Below are 22,138 nucleotides of genomic sequence, written 5' to 3'. Positions count from 1 at the left end.
CAGTCACGCTCAAGCTCTTTGGACTCGTCTGTGCAGCAGAAAAATCGGCCTTTAAAAAGCTGCACAGCCACAACAGCAAAGATAAACATGAAGAGCATGTAGACGATCAGGATGTTCAAAACGTTCTTCAGAGAATTCACCACACAATCAAACACAGCCTGAGAGAGAGAGAGAGAGAGAGAGAGAGAGAGAGAGAAGCCTAATTACAGTGCATCTCAAAAGCACAGAACACTAACATGCGCTATCCTTCATTCACGGCCCAATAACCCGAGTGAGATTAGAGAACACTACTGACTGACAGCACAGAAAAAAAAAAAAAGGTGTCAGCAATCAGCCACCCAAAAGTCTGTTCACGTATAGAAAACTTTCTAAATAACTTTTATCCTCGCCTGTGGAGAACATATTTGATGACAGATTGGATTATTTGGCAACATTATCTAACCTCAGAGTCTCTAATAAAATTCATTCAGCAAACAAGAGAAAGAAAATTAGTTAGATATGGACTATGAAACTATGGGGAAAGAATGAAGACATTTATCTAATAAAAAACACAAAGAACCAAACAACATGGATCTACAGCATGAACTTAAACTTTACAAACATACACTCAGAAGGAAGAGAAAACAGTTCGTCCAAAATCAGCTTCAGAGTATTGAAGAGTCTCTAAATTCTAATCGTTTCTGGGACAGTTGGCATTTTCTGAATAAAAAAACAACCCGAACAAGCAGCTATTCATCGCAGCAAATCATTTCCAACAGCTTTACAGCAAAATACAAATAAATCCAGAACAAACCCAAATCTATGAACAAATGATCCATATGGAACATACAATCTGTAAATACCAAAACCCACTAGACTTCCCCATTACAGAGAAAGAACTGACCAATAAAATCCAGGCCCTACAAAACAAACAAGCAAATGGACAAAAATACTGAAACTGGGTCATTTCTCTAATGGCTGGGGTAAAGGAGACATAATGTCCATTTTTAAGAGTGGAGACAAATTAGACCCAAACAGTTTTAAAGAGGCATTTGTGTAATCTGCAGCATCATCAACAAAAGACTCATACACTTCCTTACTGACCACAACACAGGAAGCATTTGATTCAATTTGGCACCAAGGTCAGGCAGAATGACCCCAACCACTGACCCTCACTAAATAAGAAAGAACATATAAACCAAATGGAACAAAATAGAAGAGGAAACTGATCACACACACACACTCCCCAAATCCAGACTGAATACATTTGAAATGAAGGTAAAGATCATATACACTGAAGAGTGAAAAGCTGAAATCCCAAAGCAATCTGAACACAAAACTCAGCTGAATATCTGCGATGAAATACAGAAATACAGACTGGATCACAAAAAGAGACTGAGCAAGGAAGACACACAAAAACTAATAAACCCAGAGAACAGAGAGACTGTAAACAGCAAGCAGAATCCGAGACACACTTCACTCTGATCCTCAGACAGGAAGTATCAGACAGGAAATATCAGACAGGAACATGAGCTGTGTTTAAGAGGAACATGAAGGTCTGGCAGCTAACTGAATCTTCACTCTCCATCAGAAACTCACACACACACACACACACACACACAGATATATGCTTTTGTAATATATCTGTTAATTTAATTACTATCTGTTCATGATTGTGTTTTGTTCCATTTTTAGAGACAGAGATGTGATGCTACACTAGTAATTGCAGTAATAACTGTAAGCTGTAACTCAGGTGTAGAAGCTGCTCCTCTATTTCAGGTGTGGAGTTTTACCTTCAGTTTAGGGAGACGTTTGATGGTCTTGAGCGGCCGCAGGACACGTAACACTCTCAGGGATTTAATGATGCTGATGTCTTTGCCTTTACTGCTTCCCCTTCAGGATGGAGGATGTATCAGACACACACACACACACAGTAAATACATAGACACTCAGAACAGCAACTTTACTGACTCTGTCACTGTGCATAATTAATAACACGTTTCTTCTGTAGAGTTCTAATAGAATGTTAAAAATAAAGAAGACATTCATTAGCTGATTTGTGCATTCCATTAGCATAGCACTGTTAGATCATCATGAACAGGCATTTCCTGCTGCAATGCCCAGCCATCCCTCACTTCTTTTCTTTCTTTCTTTCTTCTGTAGTAGTGTTGGGGATGGGGGAGGGGTCTGTGTTAATGGTGATTGTGGAGGTGGGGGTGATGTTCAGGTAAAACTCTGTTTTGTTCCCAGAAGAACTCAGAAAAGCTCAAACCAGGAGACAAAGACGAGTGAGACGTTCCTCTACGACAAAACACACTTCACGTGTCGACTTTGTCGCTTCACCGACTTTGATTACTGTGTATTCCTGCAGGAAAATGGAATATACTGCCATATATCACCAGTCTGTTACAGTATATAACACACTGAGCCTTCATTTCATCACATTTCAGGTGATTAGTTACCCGTCTCTCAGCGGGAGGAAGCCCTCCACAGGAGCAGCAGTGAGCAGAAAGGGATCAGTTTATTTTCAGTACAGAAGTGACACTGACATGGTGTTGTGTTGGGGGTGGGGTGGGGCCAGGTTACGTAGGAGGTGGGCAGGGTTCAGGAGGTTAGGGGCAGGTGGGAGAGCGCAGGGTTAAGGGGTACATAGGGCTACTAATATCCTGTTGGGTAAATCCCCAAGAGGAAAACTGCTTTTAAGCTAAAAACTGCAACATTTCATTTAATAAAAGAAAAATTGCAGATAGAGTTTATTCTGATTACTGAGATTAAAGCCTGTAGAATTTATAACGATGGCAGTGGAAGCCTCATTAATGTCCAGTTCTGATTGACCAGCAGTGAAACATCAACAACATCACTGCTAAATCTCTCTCTCACACACACACACACACACACACACACACTACCATGTCAGTGTTGAGTGTACCTAATAAACAGTTGATTTTCAGTATATTACATTTTCATGTGAGAATGGTTTGATTGAGGAAGATAATAAAGTTCATGGAGGAATAACAGTTGCTGTGTCAGCTTTTGGAACATTCAGTAGAACATGCTACAGAAGAGAAGAATAAAATAAAACACCTACAGAACAATTCCAAGTAAACATGTCCATAAATAATGTTAATTCAGAGAAACTCAGTCAGCCATGATGGCAGTGAGGAGGTCTGGCAATGTGCCAACTGATCAATAGTCCATCACTTCCTCTCTCCTGACTCAGCTCTAACACTGTGTGTGTGTGTGTGTGTGTGTGCACCGTTCAGTAATGTGCTCATTGCATCTGTAAATTCGGGAAATGCCAGAAGAATGAATGCCTCATAGATGGAGGGGAGAGGAACAGAGTGGATGAAGAAGGGATGATGGAGAGAGGAGAAGAGAAAGAGAAAGCAGCCAATCACACGAGCTGGATGGTTGCCGTGCAACAGTAAGAAGAATAGATTTACCCAGACATGCTCCTGTTCAGGTACCAGAGCAGAGACACGGGAGAGGATCAGATACAAACACACACACACACACACTCACACTCACACATACACAAATATACACACAAAAAGAGAAAGACAAAAAGAGACAGAAGGACAAAACGGAGGAAAGGAGATTCGCTGAGGAAAAAACATCAGTATGAGAGACAGACAGAGAACAGTCTCTCTCCCTCACACACACACACACACACACACACACACACTGTATTCCACTTTGGCTAAAAAAAAGTAGTGGTAATAATAACAATAATACCAACAGACTTGAGTGATTAAAAGGGGTAGATTAAAAGGGGTAGATTAAAAGGGGCAGATTAAGGGGTGTATATACTTACGAAAAGGCAAATGCCACCAGAGCGCCACTAACCACTATAAAGTCCAGAAAATTCCAGAGATCACGAAAATAAGCTCCTTCATGAAGAACCATGCCGAGCACCACCATCTACACACACACACACACACACACACACTTTATAAACATACTCCCTATTTATTTCACAGAGAGGAGAAAACACACACACACACACACACACACACTGTACCTTAATCAGCATCTCAAAAGTGAAGACACCAGTGAAGACATAATCAAAGTAACGAAGAACCTGTAAAAGAACACACACATTCACAACGCACACTCCGACAACTTTACACTAGTGTGTGTGTGTGTGTGTGTGTGTTCGTTCTCACATTGTTCCTAGGTGACTCAGGCCAGACAGGATCTTCTGCTGCAAGAGCGATGCTGCTCATAGCGATTACAGACAGAATACACATCTCAAAGTAACGCAGAGTCATAATGTAGTGGCAGCATTTACGGAACCTGGAAACATACACACACACACACACACACACGGAAAATAGGATATATTTTTTACTGGCAGGCAAAAAATATAAAATAAACAAAGGACACAAAGCCATGTGTTTGTGCTCTGTCACTATTACACACACACTTACGGGTTGGTGGGAGACATGATAAAGCAAGAGCTAAACGGAGGAATGGGTTTGGGACCGTCTTCATCACCTCCACCATCATCATCCTCCTCTTTCTTCTCACCATCTTTAGTTGCTTCAGTGTTTGCATTCTTATTCACTATATGCACACACACACACACACACACACACACACACACATAGATGAGTTAAAGTGTCTTTACACTCTCACAGAGACACACACACACACACACACACACACACACCCTGCAGCTGGCCTATGAGTGAGGGGTACAGCGGCTGCATGTCGATGGCTATAAACTCTTTGCTGGGGCTCTTCATCGGGTCAGTGAGGATGAGGAGACTGTCTGGTAAGCTCCGCCCCCTCAGGTTCAGCACATTATTGGTCAGCTCAGGGTCATAGGCGTCATATGGGTTGTATGGATGATGGAGGCGGAGCTCTGGGTCATGAAGGATCAGCATGCTGTTGTTCCTTACGTTATCCACATCCTCACTGCACTGACTGAGAGACAGACAGACAGACAGAAGTTAAGCATTGAGAGACAGCAGTAACTGTAACTGAATGATACATGAGGGTTGTTTATTCCACACACACTTACTTCCTTGAATGACGTGTGCCGCTCCGTTCCCTCCTCCCTTCCCTCCTCCCTTCCCTGTCTCCATGGTTACTGTGATGATGTCTTCTATGCCTCCTGTCCTTGTCCTCCTGGGTGTGTGGGCAGTGTCTGTGGCGTGGGCGGGGTTGGTAACTTGGTGGGGGGGAGATATGGTGGTCATGCTGTCCTAGTTCTTCTGGTCTGGGTTTGTTGGTGTTGTTGTTGCGGTTCTCCTGAGGGTTCACCACCAGGGGGCGATCTAAGTGTGTCTTCATGTCAGGATGGTTACGGAAATTTGTCTGCTGGATGAAACAAAAACACTGAGAGTTATTATCGACAACTTCATTCCTTTAGCATGCTAAATTAGGAGAAGTGCAGTGAAGGTGTTGATTGTGTCCCATGTTCACATCTGACCTTCACCTGCTCCCTGAGCTTGGACTTAACTCCATATTTCACAAAAACGTTCCTCACATCCCTCACTGTCCACATGACTGATCACTCTAATCTTTATGTCTCTAATCTGTGACTTATCCTAGCTTTCTTTCTCCTCTTTGTCATCCCCATCAACATCATCACACTGTCTCTGACCTTCCAGTGGTCTTCAGAGTCCAGTTCGTTGTAGAGCACCTCTCTGCTGGTCATCAGGTTCTGGCGGCGAATCTCACTGGTGCGCTGCTCCCATACCGACTTAGGAGGCTTTGAGTTCTTCTGCTGTTCCTTACTGAGAAACACAGAAGCCTCCATGTGATCCACTCCACAAACACACAGCAGGAGAGATGTCCTGTACAATTACAGCGGTGATCACTGTGTAAACTCATGAGGAGTGATCTGGACAGAGACTCACGCTGCAATGGACAGGTTGGCAGCAGTCAGTGGGCTGACCTCAGCGACCTCCTTAGCTTTCTGCAGAGCAATTTTCTGTGTGGTGGCTTCCTCTTCTTCCTGTTCATCCTGATGAACACACACACACACACACAGAAACACAGGTCCCATGCAGCCAAATACATGGCAAGCCAACATCCAAACATACACAGACAAACACACTCACATTAACAGGCAAACCCCAAATACACACACACACACACACCTTGGTAAGTTCCTGAGCATTAGCCAGATTATCCACAGCGATGGCCAAGAAGACATTCAGCAGTGTGTCTGATAAGAGTTAAGGTTTTTCCTCAAATGCTGTGTGTGTGTGTGTGTGTGTGTGAAACTGTGTAAAGGATACAGTTGCCAAAAAGTGTAAGTACAATGAAGAACACAGAGGAGATCATTCCCTTGTGAACGCCTCCCTGAGATTGGATCCCATCATACATCACAACATTCCAGTCCTCCCCTGTCAGGATCTAACACACACACACACACACACACACACCCCATGACAGATTACTTTTTATGGAATTTATAAAGCACACACACACACACACACACACACAGATGTCTCTCTCACCTGAAACACAGTCATGATGGCTGCAGGAAAGGTGTCAAAGTTTGTAGGAGGAGTTCCCTGGTCAAAGTTAAACCTGAATACACACACACACACACACACGGCTGCATTATGTGGGATAACAGTGTGACAAAATATTGGAAAATGTGTGTGTGTGTCTGTGTGTGTGGGTACGTGTGTGTGTGAGTGGGTGCGTGTCTGTGGAGGTGTCTGTGTGTGTGTCTGTCTGTCTGAGGGTGTGTGTGTGCCTCTGTGTGTGTGTGCCTCTGTGGGTGCATGGGTGAGTTTGTGTGTGCATGTCTGTGAGTGTGGGTGAGTGTGTGTGTGTCTGTGGGTGTGTCTGGGTGAGTATGTGTGTGGGTATGTCTGGTTGAGTGTATGTGTGTGTGTGTGTGTGGGTGAGTGTGTGTGTGTGTCTGTGTGTCTGCGTGTCTGTGGGTGTGTCTGGGTGAGTGTGTCTGAGAGTGTGGGTGAGTGTGACCCACAGACGTGTGTGCATGTCTGTGAGTGGGGGTGGGGGTGGTGGTGAGTGTGTGTGTCCGTGTGTGTGCGTGTCTGTGAGTGTGGGTGTGTCTGGGTGATTGTGTGTGTGTGTGTGTCTGTGAGTGTGGGTGTGCCTGGGTGATTGTGTGTGTGTGGGAGGGGTGTCTGTGTGTGTGTGTGTGTGTGGGTGTGTCTGGGTGAGTGTGTCTGTGTGGGTGGGTGAGTGTGTGTGTGGGGGGGGGGTCTGGGTGAGTGTGTCTGTGTGGGTGGGTGAGTGTGTCTTTGTGGGTGTGTGGGGGGGGTCTGGTTGAGTGTGTGGGTGTGTGTGGGGGGGGTGTGGGTGTGTCTGGGTGAGTGTGTCTGGTTGAGTGTGTGGGTGTGTGTGTGGGGGGTGTGGGTGTGTCTGGGTGAGTGTGTCTGTGTGGGTGGGTGAGTGTGTGTGTGTGTGTGGGGGGTCTGGGTGAGTGTGTGGGTGTGTGTGTGGGGGGTGTCTGGGTGAGTGTGTGTGTGGGGGGGTGTCTGGGTGAGTGTGTGGGTGTGTGTGTGGGGGGGTGTCTGGGTGAGTGTATGTGTGTGGGGGGTGCATGTCTGTGTGGGTGGGTGGGTAAGCATGTGTGTGTGTATCGGGGGGGGTGTCTGTGAGTGTGTGTGTGGGGGTGTGTGTGTGTGTTGGGGGTACTGACTGTCCCCCAAACAGCTGCATCCCCAGAAGAGCGAACACCACTATGAAGAGGAAGAGGAGGAAAAGAAGGCTGATAATGGACTTCATGGAATTCAGCAGAGACACTACCAGATTACGCAGAGAAGCCCAGTACCTGAGAGACAGACAGGTAGAGACAGACAGGAAGAAACAGACAGGTAGAGACAGATTTAATCATCATGATTCAGCCACAGACAAGGACACTAATGTCCTCCACACACACTACACTACACTACACACACTACACTACACTACACACACTACACTACACACACTACACTACACACACTACACTACACTACACTACACACACTACACTACACACACTACACTACACACACTACACACACTACACTACACACACTACACTACTGTACACTACACACACTACACACACTACACTACTGTACACTACACACACTACACTACTGTACACTACACACACTACACACACTACACTACTGTACACTACACACACTACACTACTGTACACTACACACACTACACACACTACACTACTGTACACTACACTACACACACTACACTACACACACTACACACACTGCACTACTGTTCACTACACACACTACACTACTGTACACTACACACACTACACTACAGTACACTACACACATTACACTACACTACACTACACTCACTACACACACTACACTACACTACACATACTACACTACACTACACTACACACACTACACACACTACACTACACATACTACACTACACTACACACATTACACTACACTACACTACACACACTACACACACTACACTTACTACACTACACTACACTACACATACTACACTACACTACACACACTACACACACTACACTACACTACACACACTACACTACACATACTACACTACACATACTACACTACACTACACATACTACACTACTCTACACTACACTAACACACTACACTACACACACTACACACACTACACTACACTACACACACTACACACACTACACACACTACACTACACTACACTACACTACACTACACATACTACACTACACTACACATACTACACTACTCTACACTACACTACACACACTACACACACTACACTACACTAACTACACTACACTACACATACTACACTACACTACACATACTACACTACTCTACACTACACTACACACACTACACTACACTACACATAATACACTACACTACACTACACACACTACACTACACTACACATACTACACTACACTACACATACTACACTACTCTACACTACACTACACACACTACACTACACTACACTACACTACACATACTACACTACACTACACATACTACACTACACACACTACACTACACACACTACACTACACTACACACACTACACTACACACACTACACTACACTACACATACTACACTACACTACACTACACTACACTACACTACACTACACTACACTACACATACTACACTACACTACACTACACTACACATACTACACTACACTACACTACACTACACATACTACACTACACACACTACACTACACTACACATACTACACTACACTACACTACACTACACTACACATACTACACTACACTACACTACACTACACTACACATACTACACTACACTACACTACACTACACTACACATACTACACTACACTACACTACACTACACATACTACACTACACTACACTACACTACACATACTACACTACACATACTACACTACACACACTACACTACACTACACACATTACACTACACTACACACACTACACTACACTACACATACTACACTACACTACACTACACTATACACACTACACTACACACACTACACTACACACACTACTCACAACAGTACAGTACAGAAAACTGACACACAAACACTCACTTGGTAACTTTGAAGATCCGGAGCAGTCTCAGAGCTCGCAGAACACTGATCCCAAATGAAGTGCCGGGTTTTATCATCGCCCAGAAAACCTCAAATATACTGCCGACAATCACCTAACACACACACACACACACACATCTATCATTCATCATTCATTCAAAATATACACCAACAGAATACCTGAATGCCACTTCAGAAGGATACAGATAGACAGGGAGAGAGAGAGAGACAGAGACAGAGAGAGAGAGAGAGAGAGAGACAGAGAGAGAGAGAGAGACAGAGTGAGAGAAAAGACAGACAGAGTCAGAGAGAGAGACAGAGAGGGAGAGAGAGAGGGGAAGAGAGAGAGAGAGAGAGAGAGAGAGGGAGGGAGACAGAACGAGAGAGAGAGCGAGCGAGCGAGAGAGAGAGAGATCACAATTTAGGGACACTTACAGCACAATCAAAACAGTTGAAGGAGGAGTGAAAGTACGGCCTCGTCCCTAATCCATACATCTTTATCAGCATCTCCATCATGAAGAGACCCAGAAAGATAAACTCTGCATACACTGGGGTCAGATTTTACCAATCAAAATTAGGAGAAACCACAACCCACAACACTCACTTATAACACTGATCACATCCTGACCATGTGTACAGAGTACACACACACACACTTACACAGGAACTTGGACAGAAGTGCAGGCTGGTCGTAGTGGACAACAGCGACACAGAGTGTGTTCAGACCAACGAGGCTGAGGACGGTCCAATAAAATGCCTGAGTTTTTACCATCTTACGTACAAGGATACGGAAACGGCGCTCTTTCTTGCTAAAACTGGAGCCATCAGCTTTCAGACCTACACACACACACACACACATTTGCTACTACTGCCATCAATTTCACACACACTTCCCTTATGATTATAACCAGGTGTGAAGCAGAATGAAAGCAATAACAGATGAAGACTGAAGGGGGCGCTGTAGCTCTACTCTCTCAGTGTATACTGTGTGTTATTCTCTCACCCACTGCATCCCCCATGTGATCCTGTCCTCCCTCCAGGTTCAGCAAGTCAGTTTTACTCTTTTTTATAGTGGGTCTGCGGCGAGAGCCTGAACACACACACACACACAAACACATTATTCTTATAACAAAAAAAAAATTTATTAAAACACTTAAAAAATAAAAAAACAATTATAAGGTAACTAAACAAAAACATGTTTATAATACGGATTATAAAATTCATACGGTCTCCTTTGGTGTCATCTTCAGCCAGAATCACTTCCTCTGCAAAGAGACGGGGGGGGGGGGTTAAGGTGTTTCAATGACACAGTTAAAGTCAAAGAGATCAGACTTTTTCTTTATTCTGATGGTTGAACATTAGCTGAAGCACTTGACCTGCATGATCTTATTTATTGTGCTGCTGCTTCATGAGTGGCTAGATGCATCACAGTCTAGCAGCAGGTAAAGTCCAGGATACTTTGATTCCTTCAGCATGATGGTGTATAGTCAGTTCATAAAACATGTATTGCCTTATTGAATAAAAGCAGTAATAGAAAAGATCTGTGTGTTTGTAGAGTAGTGAAGAGTAGAGTAGTGTAGAGTAGTGTACAATAGAGTATAGACGTGTAAAATAGAGTAGTGTCAAGTAGTATAAAGTAGGGTCATGCAGTGTGGTGTGCAGTATTGTAATGTGGGGTAGAGTAGGGTAGAGTACTGTAGTGAAATGTTGTAGTGTATAGTAGTGAAGTGTAGCATAATGTGGAGCAAACTAATGTAGAAACACAGTGTGATGTAGTGTGAAGTGTAGAATTGTGTAGTGGTGGGTAGAGCAGAATAGAGTTGTGTATTGTAGAATAATGCAGTGTGGAGTAGTATAGTTTAGTGTAGTGTAGTGTAGTGTTAGTGTAGAGGAGTGTAGAGCAGAGTAGTGTAGTGTAGTGTAGTGTAGTGTAGAGTAGAGTAGAGTAGAGTAGTGTAGTGTAGTGTAGTGTAGTGTAGTGTAGTGTAGTGTAGTGTAGTGTAGTGTAGAGTAGAGTAGAGTAGTGTAAAGTAGTGTAGTGTAGAGTAGAGTAGAGTAGTGTAGAGTAGTGTAGTGTAGAGTAGTGTAGTGTAGTGTAGTGTAGTGTAGTGTAGTGTAGTGTAGTGTAGTGTAGTGTAGTGTAGTGTAGTGTAGTGTAGTGTAGTGTAGTGTAGAGTAGTGTAGTGTAGTGTAGTGTAGTGTAGTGTAGAGTAGTGTAGTGTAGTGTAGTGTAGTGTAGTGTAGTGTAGAGTAGTGTAATGTAGTGTAGTGTAGAGTAGAGTAGTGTAGTGTAGAGTAGTGTAGTGTAGTGTAGAGTAGTGTAGTGTAGTGTAGTGTAGTGTAGTGTAGTGTAGTGTAGTGTAGAGTAGTGTAATGTAGTGTAGTGTAGAGTAGAGTAGTGTAGTGTAGAGTAGTGTAGTGTAGTGTAGAGTAGTGTAGTGTAGTGTAGAGTAGTGTAGTGTAGTGTAGTGTAGTGTAGTGTAGTGTAGTGTAGTGTAGAGTAGAGTAGTGTAAAGTAGTGTAGTGTAGTGTAGTGTAGTGTAGAGTAGAGTAGTGTAGAGTAGTGTAGTGTAGAGTAGAGTAGTGAAGAGAAGTGTAGAGTAGAGTAGAGTAGAGTAGAGTAGAGTAGAGTAGAGTAGAGTAGAGTAGAGTAGAGTAGTGTAGTGTAGAGTAGTGTAGTGTAGTGTAGTGTAGAGTAATGTAGTGTAGAGTAGTGTAGTGTAGTGTAGTGTAGTGTAGTGTAGAGTAGAGTAGTGTAGTGTAGAGTAGTGTAATGTAGTGTAGTGTAGAGTAGAGTAGTGTAGTGTAGAGTAGTGTAGTGTAGTGTAGTGTAGAGTAATGTAGTGTAGAGTAGTGTAGTGTAGTGTAGTGTAGTGTAGTGTAGTGTAGTGTAGAGTAATGTAGTGTAGAGTAGTGTAGTGTAGTGTAGACTAGTGTAGTGTAGAGTAGTGTAGTGTAGTGTAGTGTAGAGTAGTGTAGTGTAGAGTAGTGTAGAGTAGTGTAGTGTAGTGTAGTGTAGAGTAGTGTAATGTAGTGTAGTGTAGAGTAATGTAGTGTAGAGTAGAGTAGTGTAGTGTAGTGTAGTGTAGTGTAGTGTAGTGTAGAGTAGTGTAGTGTAGTGTAGTGTAGAGTAGTGTAGTGTAGAGTAGTGTAGAGTAGTGTAATGTAATGTAGTGTAGAGTAGAGTAGTGTAGTGTAGAGTAGAGTAGTGTAGTGTGGAGTAGTGTAATGTAGTGTAGTGTAGAGTAATGTAGTGTAGAGTAGTGTAGTGTAGTGTAGTGTAGAGTAGAGTAGTGTAGTGTGGAGTAGTGTAATGTAGTGTAGTGTAGAGTAGTGTAGTGTAGAGTAGTGTAGAGTAGTGTAATGTAGTGTAGTGTAGAGTAGTGTAGTGTAGAGTAGTGTAGAGTAGTGTAATGTAATGTAGTGTAGAGTAGAGTAGTGTAGTGTAGAGTAGTGTAGTGTAGTGTAGTGTAGAGTAGAGTAGTGTAGTGTGGAGTAGTGTAATGTAGTGTAGTGTAGAGTAATGTAGTGTAGAGTAGTGTAGTGTAGTGTAGAGTAGTGTAGTGTAGAGTAGTGTAGTGTAGAGTAATGTAGTGTAGAGTAGTGTAGTGTAGTGTAGAGTAGTGTAGTGTAGAGTAGTGTAGTGTAGTGTAGTGTAGTGTAGTGTAGTGTAGAGTAGAGTAGTGTAGAGTAGTGTAGAGTAGTGTAGTGTAGAGTAGTGTAGTGTAGTGTAGTGTAGTGTAGTGTAGAGTAGTGTAGAGTAGAGTAGTGTAGTGTAGAGTAGTGTAGTGTAGTGTAGAGTAGAGTAGTGTAGTGTAGTGTAGACTAGTGTAGTGTAGAGTAGTGTAGTGTAGTGTAGTGTAGTGTAGTGTAGAGTAGTGTAGTGTAGAGTAGTGTAGTGTAGTGTAGAGTAGAGTAGTGTAGTGTAGAGTAGTGTAGTGTAGTGTAGAGTAGAGTAGTGTAGTGTAGAGTAGTGTAGAGTAGAGTAGAGTAGTGTAGTGTAGTGTAGAGTAGTGTAGTGTAGTGTAGTGTAGTGTAGTGTAGTGTAGTGTAGTGTAGTGTAGAGTAGTGTAGTGTAGAGTAGTGTAGTGTAGTGTAGAGTAGAGTAGTGTAGTGTAGAGTAGTGTAGAGTAGAGTAGAGTAGTGCAGTGTAGTGTAGAGTAGTGTAGTGTAGTGTAGTGTAGTGTAGTGTAGTGTAGTGTAGAGTAGTGTAGTGTAGTGTAGTGTAGTGTAGTGTAGAGTAGAGTAGAGTAGTGTAGTGTAGAGTAGAGTAGTGTAGTGTAGTGTAGTGTAGTGTAGTGTAGTGTAGAGTAGTGTAGTGTAGTGTAGTGTAGTGTAGTGTAGAGTAGAGTAGTGTAGTGTAGAGTAGAGTAGTGTAGTGTAGAGTAGTGTAGTGTAGAGTAGTGTAGTGTAGAGTAGTGTAGTGTAGAGTAGTGTAGTGTGGTGTAGTGTAGTGTAGAGTAGTGTAGTGTAGAGTAGTGTAGTGTAGTGTAGTGTAGAGTAGAGTAGTGTAGTGTAGAGTAGAGTAGTGTAGTGTAGAGTAGAGTAGTGTAGTGTAGTGTAGAGTAGTGTAGTGTAGAGTAGAGTAGTGTAGTGTAGTGTAGAGTAGAGTAGTGTAGTGTAGTGTAGAGTAGTGTAGTGTAGTGTAGTGTAGAGTAGTGTAGTGTAGTGTAGTGTAGAGTAGTGTAGTGTAGTGTAGTGTAGAGTAGTGTAGTGTAGTGTAGTGTAGTGTAGAGTAGTGTAGTGTAGTGTAGTGTAGAGTAGTGTAGTGTAGTGTAGTGTAGAGTAGAGTAGTGTAGTGTAGTGTAGTGTAGTGTAGTGTAGTGTAGTGTAGAGTAGTGTAGTGTAGTGTAGTGTAGTGTAGAGTAGTGTAGAGTAGAGTAGTGTAGTGTAGAGTAGAGTAGTGTAGTGTAGAGTAGAGTAGTGTAGTGTAGTGTAGTGTAGTGTAGTGTAGTGTAGAGTAGAGTAGTGTAGTGTAGTGTAGTGTAGTGTAGAGTAGAGTAGTGTAGTGTAGTGTAGTGTAGTGTAGAGTAGTGTAGAGTAGAGTAGTGTAGTGTAGTGTAGTGTAAAGTAGTGTAGTGTAGTGTAGTGTAGAGTAGTGTAGTGTAGTGTAGTGTAGAGTAGTGTAGTGTAGTGTAGTGTAGAGTAGTGTAGTGTAGTGTAGTGTAGTGTAGAGTAGTGTAGTGTAGTGTAGTGTAGAGTAGTGTAGTGTAGTGTAGTGTAGAGTAGTGTAGTGTAGTGTAGTGTAGTGTAGTGTAGTGTAGAGTAGTGTAGTGTAGTGTAGTGTAGTGTAGAGTAGAGTAGAGTAGTGTAAAGTAGTGTAGTGTAGAGTAGAGTAGAGTAGTGTAGAGTAGTGTAGTGTAGTGTAGAGTAGAGTAGTGAAGAGAAGTGTAGAGTAGAGTAGTGTAGTGTAGTGTAGTGTAGTGTAGTGTAGTGTAGTGTAGAGTAGTGTAGTGTAGTGTAGTGTAGTGTAGAGTAGTGTAGAGTAATGTAGTGTAGAGTAGTGTAGTGTAGAGTAGTGTAGAGTAGTGTAATGTAGTGTAGTGTAGAGTAATGTAGTGTAGAGTAGTGTAGTGTAGAGTAGTGTAGTGTAGTGTAGAGTAGAGTAGTGTAGTGTAGAGTAGTGTAATGTAGTGTAGTGTAGAGTAATGTAGTGTAGAGTAGTGTAGTGTAGTGTAGTGTAGTGTAGTGTAGTGTAGAGTAATGTAGTGTAGTGTAGTGTAGAGTAATGTAGTGTAGAGTAGTGTAGTGTAGTGTAGTGTAGTGTAGTGTAGTGTAGAGTAATGTAGTGTAGAGTAGTGTAGTGTAGTGTAGTGTAGTGTAGAGTAGAGTAGTGTAGTGTAGTGTAGTGTAGAGTAGAGTAATGTAGTGTAGAGTAGTGTAGTGTAGTGTAGTGTAGTGTAGTGTAGTGTAGTGTAGAGTCATGTAGTGTAGAGTAGTGTAGTGTAGTGTAGTGTAGTGTAGTGTAGTGTAGTGTAGTGTAGTGTAGTGTAGAGTAGTGTAGTGTAGTGTAGTGTAGAGTAGTGTAGAGTAATGTAGTGTAGAGTAGTGTAGTGTAGTGTAGAGTAGAGTAGTGTAGTGTAGTGTAGAGTAGAGTAATGTAGTGTAGAGTAGTGTAGTGTAGTGTAGTGTAGTGTAGAGTAATGTAGTGTAGAGTAGTGTAGTGTAGTGTAGTGTAGTGTAGTGTAGAGTAGAGTAGTGTAGTGTAGTGTAGTGTAGAGTAGAGTAATGTAGTGTAGAGTAGTGTAGTGTAGTGTAGTGTAGAGTAATGTAGTGTAGAGTAGTGTAGTGTAGTGTAGTGTAGTGTAGTGTAGTGTAGTGTAGAGTAATGTAGTGTAGAGTAGTGTAGTGTAGTGTAGTGTAGTGTAGAGTAATGTAGTGTAGAGTAGTGTAGTGTAGTGTAGTGTAGTGTAGTGTAGAGTAGAGTAGTGTAGTGTAGTGTAGTGTAGAGTAGAGTAATGTAGTGTAGAGTAGTGTAGTGTAGTGTAGTGTAGTGTAGTGTAGAGTCATGTAGTGTAGAGTAATGTAGTGTAGAGTAGTGTAGTGTAGAGTAGTGTAGTGTAGTGTAGTGTAGTGTAGTGTAGTGTAGAGTAGTGTAGTGTAGTGTAGTGTAGAGTCATGTAGTGTAGAGTAATGTAGTGTAGAGTAGTGTAGTGTAGTGTAGTGTAGTGTAGTGTAGAGTCATGTAGTGTAGAGTAATGTAGTGTAGAGTAGTGTAGTGTAGAGTAGTGTAGAGTAGTGTAGTGTAGTGTAGAGTAGTGTAGTGTAGAGTAGTGTAGTGTAGTGTAGAGTAGAGTAGTGTAGTGTAGAGTAGTGTAATGTAGTGTAGTGTAGTGTAGAGTAGTGTAATGTAGTGTAGTGTAGAGTAATGTAGTGTAGAGTAGTGTAGTGTAGTGTAGTGTAGTGTAGTGTAGAGTCATGTAGTGTAGAGTAATGTAGTGTAGAGTAGTGTAGTGTAGAGTAGTGTAGAGTAGTGTAGTGTAGTGTAGAGTAGTGTAGTGTAGAGTAGTGTAGTGTAGTGTAGAGTAGAGTAGTGTAGTGTAGAGTAGTGTAATGTAGTGTAGTGTAGTGTAGAGTAGTGTAATGTAGTGTAGTGTAGAGTAATGTAGTGTAGAGTAGTGTAGTGTAGTGTAGTGTAGTGTAGTGTAGAGTAATGTAGTGTAGAGTAGTGTAGTGTAGTGTAGTGTAGTGTAGAGTAATGTAGTGTAGAGTAGTGTAGTGTAGTGTAGTGTAGTGTAGAGTAGAGTAGTGTAGTGTAGTGTAGTGTAGAGTAGAGTAATGTAGTGTAGAGTAGTGTAGTGTAGTGTAGTGTAGTGTAGTGTAGTGTAGAGTCATGTAGTGTAGAGTAATGTAGTGTAGAGTAGTGTAGTGTAGAGTAGTGTAGTGTAGTGTAGTGTAGTGTAGTGTAGTGTAGAGTAGTGTAGTGTAGTGTAGTGTAGAGTAGTGTAGAGTAATGTAGTGTAGAGTAGTGTAGTGTAGTGTAGTGTAGAGTAGAGTAGTGTAGTGTAGTGTAGAGTAGAGTAATGTAGTGTAGAGTAGTGTAGTGTAGTGTAGAGTAGAGTAATGTAGTGTAGAGTAGTGTAATGTAGTGTAGAGTAGTGTAGTGTAGAGTAATGTAGTGTAGAGTAGTGTAGTGTAGTGTAGTGTAGTGTAGAGTAATGTAGTGTAGAGTAGTGTAGTGTAGTGTAGTGTAGTGTAGAGTAGAGTAGTGTAGTGTAGTGTAGTGTAGAGTAGAGTAATGTAGTGTAGAGTAGTGTAGTGTAGTGTAGTGTAGTGTAGAGTAGTGTAATGTAGTGTAGTGTAGAGTAATGTAGTGTAGAGTAGTGTAGTGTAGTGTAGTGTAGTGTAGTGTAGTGTAGTGTAGAGTAATGTAGTGTAGAGTAGTGTAGTGTAGTGTAGTGTAGTGTAGTGTAGAGTAATGTAGTGTAGAGTAGTGTAGTGTAGAGTAGAGTAGTGTAGTGTAGTGTAGTGTAGAGTAGAGTAATGTAGTGTAGAGTAGTGTAGTGTAGTGTAGTGTAGTGTAGTGTAGTGTAGAGTCATGTAGTGTAGAGTAATGTAGTGTAGAGTAGTGTAGTGTAGTGTAGAGTAGTGTAGTGTAGTGTAGAGTAGTGTAGAGTAATGTAGTGTAGAGTAGTGTAGTGTAGTGTAGTGTAGAGTAGAGTAGTGTAGTGTAGTGTAGTGTAGAGTAGAGTAATGTAGTGTAGAGTAGTGTAGTGTAGTGTAGTGTAGTGTAGTGTAGAGTAGAGTAGTGTAGTGTAGTGTAGTGTAGTGTAGAGTAGAGTAATGTAGTGTAGAGTAGTGTAGTGTAGTGTAGTGTAGTGTAGTGTAGTGTAGTGTAGAGTAATGTAGTGTAGAGTAATGTAGTGTAGAGTAGTGTAGTGTAGAGTAGTGTAGTGTAGTGTAGTGTAGTGTAGTGTAGTGTAGAGTAGTGTAGTGTAGTGTAGTGTAGAGTAGTGTAGTGTAGAGTAGTGTAGTGTAGTGTAGTGTAGAGTAGTGTAGTGTAGAGTAGTGTAGTGTAAAGTAGTGTAGTGTAGTGTAGTGTAGTGTAGAGTAGTGTAGTGTAGAGTAGTGTAGTGTAGTGTAGTGTAGAGTAGTGTAGTGTAGAGTAGTGTAGTGTAAAGTAGTGTAGTGTAGTGTAGAGTAGAGTAGTGTAATGTAGTGTAGTGTAGTGTAGTGTAGTGTAGTGTAGTGTAGAGTAGTGTAAAGTAGTGTAGTGTAGTGTAGTGTAGTGTAGTGTAGAGTAGAGTAGTGTAGTGTAGAGTAGTGTAGTGTAGTGTAGTGTAGTGTAGTGTAGTGTAATGTAGTGTAGTGTAGTGTAGTGTAGTGTAGTGTAGTGTAGTGTAGTGTAGAGTAGTGTAGAGTAATGTAGTGTAGAGTAGTGTAGTGTAGAGTAGAGTAGAGTAGTGTAGTGTAGTGTAGTGTAGAGTAGAGTAATGTAGTGTAGAGTAGTGTAGTGTAGTGTAGTGTAGTGTAGTGTAGAGTAATGTAGTGTAGAGTAGAGTAGTGTAGTGTAGAGTAGTGTAGTGTAGTGTAGTGTAGTGTAGAGTAGTGTAGTGTAGTGTAGTGTAGTGTAGTGTAGAGTAGTGTAGTGTAGAGTAGTGTAGTGTAGTGTAGTGTAGTGTAGTGTAGTGTAGAGTAGTGTAGTGTAGTGTAGTGTAGTGTAGTGTAGTGTAGTGTAGAGTAGTGTAGTGTAGAGTAGTGTAGTGTAGTGTAGTGTAGTGTAGTGTAGTGTAGAGTAGTGTAGTGTAGTGTAGTGTAGAGTAGTGTAGTGTAGTGTAGTGTAGTGTAGTGTAGTGTAGTGTAGAGTAGTGTAGTGTAGTGTAGTGTAGTGTAGTGTAGTGTAGAGTAGTGTAGTGTAGAGTAGTGTAGTGTAGTGTAGTGTAGTGTAGAGTAGTGTAGTGTAGAGTAGAGTAATGTAGTGTAGAGTAGTGTAGTGTAGTGTAGTGTAGTGTAGTGTAGTGTAGTGTAGAGTAATGTAGTGTAGAGTAATGTAGTGTAGAGTAGTGTAGTGTAGAGTAGTGTAGTGTAGTGTAGTGTAGTGTAGAGTAGTGTAGTGTAGTGTAGTGTAGTGTAGAGTAGTGTAGTGTAGTGTAGTGTAGAGTAGTGTAGTGTAGAGTAGTGTAGTGTAAAGTAGTGTAGTGTAGTGTAGTGTAGAGTAGAGTAGTGTAATGTAGTGTAGTGTAGAGTAGTGTAGTGTAGAGTAGTGTAGTGTAGTGTAGTGTAGTGTAGAGTAGTGTAGTGTAGTGTAGTGTAGAGTAGTGTAGTGTAGAGTAGTGTAGTGTAGAGTAGTGTAGTGTAGTGTAGTGTAGTGTAGTGTAGTGTAGTGTAGTGTAGAGTAGTGTAGTGTAAAGTAGTGTAGTGTAGTGTAGTGTAGTGTAGAGTAGTGTAATGTAGTGTAGTGTAGTGTAGTGTAGTGTAGAGTAGTGTAGTGTAGTGTAGAGTAGAGTAGTGTAATGTAGTGTAGTGTAGAGTAGTGTAGTGTAGAGTAGTGTAGTGTAGTGTAGTGTAGTGTAGTGTAGTGTAGTGTAGTGTAGAGTAGTGTAGTGTAGTGTAGTGTAGTGTAGTGTAGTGTAGAGTAGTGTAATGTAGTGTAGTGTAGTGTAGTGTAGTGTAGTGTAGAGTAGTGTAATGTAGTGTAGTGTAGAGTAGAGTAGTGTAGAGTAGTGTAGTGTAGTGTAGTGTAGTGTAGTGTAATGTAGTGTAGTGTAGTGTAGAGTAGTGTAGAGTAGTGTAGTGTAGTGTAGTGTAATGTAGTGTAGTGTAGTGTAGAGTAGTGTAGAGTAGTGTAGTGTAGTGTAGTGTAGTGTAGTGTAGTGTAGTGTAGAGTAGTGTAGTGTAGTGTAGAGTAGTGTAGTGTAGTGTAGTGTAGTGTAGTGTAATGTAGTGTAGAGTAGAGTAGTGTAGTGTAGAGTAGTGTAGTGTAGTGTAGTGTAGTGTAGAGTAGTGTAATGTAGTGTAGTGTAGAGTAATGTAGTGTAGAGTAGTGTAGTGTAGTGTAGTGTAGTGTAGTGTAGTGTAGAGTAATGTAGTGTAGAGTAGTGTAGTGTAGTGTAGTGTAGTGTAGTGTAGTGTAGAGTAATGTAGTGTAGAGTAGTGTAGTGTAGAGTAGTGTAGTGTAGAGTAGTGTAGTGTAGTGTAGTGTAGAGTAGTGTAGTGTAGAGTAGTGTAGTGTAGAGTAGTGTAGTGTAAAGTAGTGTAGTGTAGTGTAGAGTAGAGTAGTGTAATGTAGTGTAGTGTAGAGTAGTGTAGTGTAGAGTAGTGTAGTGTAGTGTAGTGTAGTGTAGTGTAGTGTAGAGTAGTGTAGTGTAGTGTAGTGTAGTGTAGAGTAGTGTAGTGTAGTGTAGTGTAGTGTAGTGTAGTGTAGTGTAGTGTAGTGTAGAGTAGTGTAATGTAGTGTAGTGTAGTGTAGTGTAGTGTAAAGTAGTGTAGTGTAATGTAGTGTAGAGTAATGTAGTGTAGTGTAGTGTAGAGTAGTGTAGTGTAGTGTAGTGTAGTGTAGAGTAGTGTAGTGTAGAGTAGTGTAGTGTAGTGTAGTGTAGAGTAGTGTAGTGTAGAGTAGTGTAGTGTAGAGTAGTGTAGTGTAAAGTAGTGTAGTGTAGTGTAGAGTAGAGTAGTGTAATGTAGTGTAGTGTAGAGTAGTGTAGTGTAGAGTAGTGTAGTGTAGTGTAGTGTAGTGTAGTGTAGTGTAGAGTAGTGTAGTGTAGTGTAGTGTAGTGTAGAGTAGTGTAGTGTAGTGTAGTGTAGTGTAGTGTAGTGTAGTGTAGTGTAGAGTAGTGTAGTGTAGTGTAAAGTAGTGTAGTGTAATGTAGTGTAGAGTAATGTAGTGTAGAGTAGTGTAGTGTAGTGTAGTGTAGTGTAGTGTAGAGTAGTGTAGTGTAGTGTAGTGTAGAGTAGTGTAGTGTAGTGTAGAGTAGTGTAGTGTAGTGTAGTGTAGTGTAGTGTAGAGTAATGTAGTGTAGAGTAGTGTAGTGTAGAGTAGTGTAGTGTAGAGTAGTGTAGTGTAGTGTAGTGTAGAGTAGTGTAGTGTAAAGTAGTGTAGTGTAGTGTAGAGTAGAGTAGTGTAATGTAGTGTAGTGTAGAGTAGTGTAGTGTAGAGTAGTGTAGTGTAGTGTAGTGTAGTGTAGTGTAGTGTAGTGTAGAGTAGTGTAATGTAGTGTAGTGTAGTGTAGTGTAGAGTAGTGTAATGTAGTGTAGTGTAGTGTAGTGTAGTGTAGAGTAGTGTAATGTAGTGTAGTGTAGTGTAGTGTAGTGTAGTGTAGAGTAGTGTAGTGTAGAGTAGTGTAGTGTAGTGTAGAGTAGTGTAGAGTAATGTAGTGTAGAGTAGTGTAGTGTAGAGTAGTGTAGTGTAGAGTAGTGTAGTGTAGTGTAGTGTAGTGTAGTGTAATGTAGTGTAGTGTAGTGTAGTGTAGTGTAGAGTAGTGTAGTGTAGAGTAGTGTAGTGTAGTGTAGTGTAGAGTAGTGTAGAGTAATGTAGTGTAGAGTAGTGTAGTGTAGTGTAGAGTAGTGTAGTGTAGTGTAGTGTAGTGTAGTGTAATGTAGTGTAGTGTAGTGTAGTGTAGTGTAGTGTAGTGTAGAGTAGTGTAGTGTAGAGTAGTGTAGTGTAGTGTAGTGTAGAGTAGTGTAGAGTAATGTAGTGTAGAGTAGTGTAGTGTAGAGTAGTGTAGAGTAGTGTAATGTAGTGTAGTGTAGAGTAATGTAGTGTAGAGTAGTGTAGTGTAGAGTAATGTAGTGTAGTGTAGTGTAGAGTAGAGTAGTGTAGTGTAGAGTAGTGTAATGTAGTGTAGTGTAGAGTAATGTAGTGTAGAGTAATGTAGTGTAGAGTAGTGTAGTGTAGTGTAGTGTAGAGTAGAGTAGTGTAGTGTAGAGTAGTGTAATGTAGTGTAGTGTAGAGTAATGTAGTGTAGAGTAATGTAGTGTAGTGTAGTGTAGTGTAGTGTAGAGTAATGTAGTGTAGAGTAGTGTAGTGTAGTGTAGTGTAGAGTAATGTAGTGTAGAGTAGTGTAGTGTAGAGTAGTGTAATGTAGTGTAGTGTAGAGTAATGCAGTGTAGAGTAGAGTAGTGTAGTGTAGTGTAGTGTAGTGTAGTGTAGAGTAGTGTAGTGTA

At 41.4% G+C, this 22,138-nt stretch overlaps 1 protein-coding gene across 10 annotated transcripts in view; it reads right to left on the bottom strand.

Annotated features, from left to right (window-relative positions):
* Positions 1-22,138, bottom strand: part of cacna1ab (calcium channel, voltage-dependent, P/Q type, alpha 1A subunit, b) — a 101,425-nt gene that overhangs the window by 53,610 nt on the left and 25,677 nt on the right. For 7 of the 10 annotated variants that reach the window (XM_058381940.1, XM_058381932.1, XM_058381939.1 and 4 more), the window contains exons 10-28: positions 10,762-10,800; positions 10,539-10,625; positions 10,196-10,372; positions 9,971-10,083; positions 9,536-9,648; positions 7,616-7,747; positions 6,453-6,525; positions 6,231-6,348; positions 6,090-6,157; positions 5,847-5,953; positions 5,591-5,723; positions 5,006-5,304; positions 4,652-4,908; positions 4,410-4,545; positions 4,146-4,275; positions 4,001-4,060; positions 3,794-3,900; positions 1,773-1,872; positions 1-158 (exon numbers count right to left, since the gene is read on the bottom strand). The exon at positions 1-158 is cut by the window's left edge and continues 3 nt beyond it. In XM_058381940.1, coding sequence (XP_058237923.1) covers positions 1-158; positions 1,773-1,872; positions 3,794-3,900; positions 4,001-4,060; positions 4,146-4,275; positions 4,410-4,545; positions 4,652-4,908; positions 5,006-5,304; positions 5,591-5,723; positions 5,847-5,953; positions 6,090-6,157; positions 6,231-6,348; positions 6,453-6,525; positions 7,616-7,747; positions 9,536-9,648; positions 9,971-10,083; positions 10,196-10,372; positions 10,539-10,625; positions 10,762-10,800 — 2,407 coding nt within the window. The remainder of the gene's footprint in view (positions 159-1,772; positions 1,873-3,793; positions 3,901-4,000; positions 4,061-4,145; positions 4,276-4,409; positions 4,546-4,651; positions 4,909-5,005; positions 5,305-5,590; positions 5,724-5,846; positions 5,954-6,089; positions 6,158-6,230; positions 6,349-6,452; positions 6,526-7,615; positions 7,748-9,535; positions 9,649-9,970; positions 10,084-10,195; positions 10,373-10,538; positions 10,626-10,761; positions 10,801-22,138) is intronic. The other 3 variants (XM_058381937.1, XM_058381941.1, XM_058381942.1) reach the window with 1 other exon arrangement.

Source organism: Hemibagrus wyckioides, linkage group LG27 (genome assembly GCF_019097595.1).
Source record: "Hemibagrus wyckioides isolate EC202008001 linkage group LG27, SWU_Hwy_1.0, whole genome shotgun sequence".
Lineage (NCBI taxonomy): Eukaryota > Metazoa > Chordata > Actinopteri > Siluriformes > Bagridae > Hemibagrus > Hemibagrus wyckioides.
This window is presented reverse-complemented; position numbering and strand designations above follow the sequence as displayed.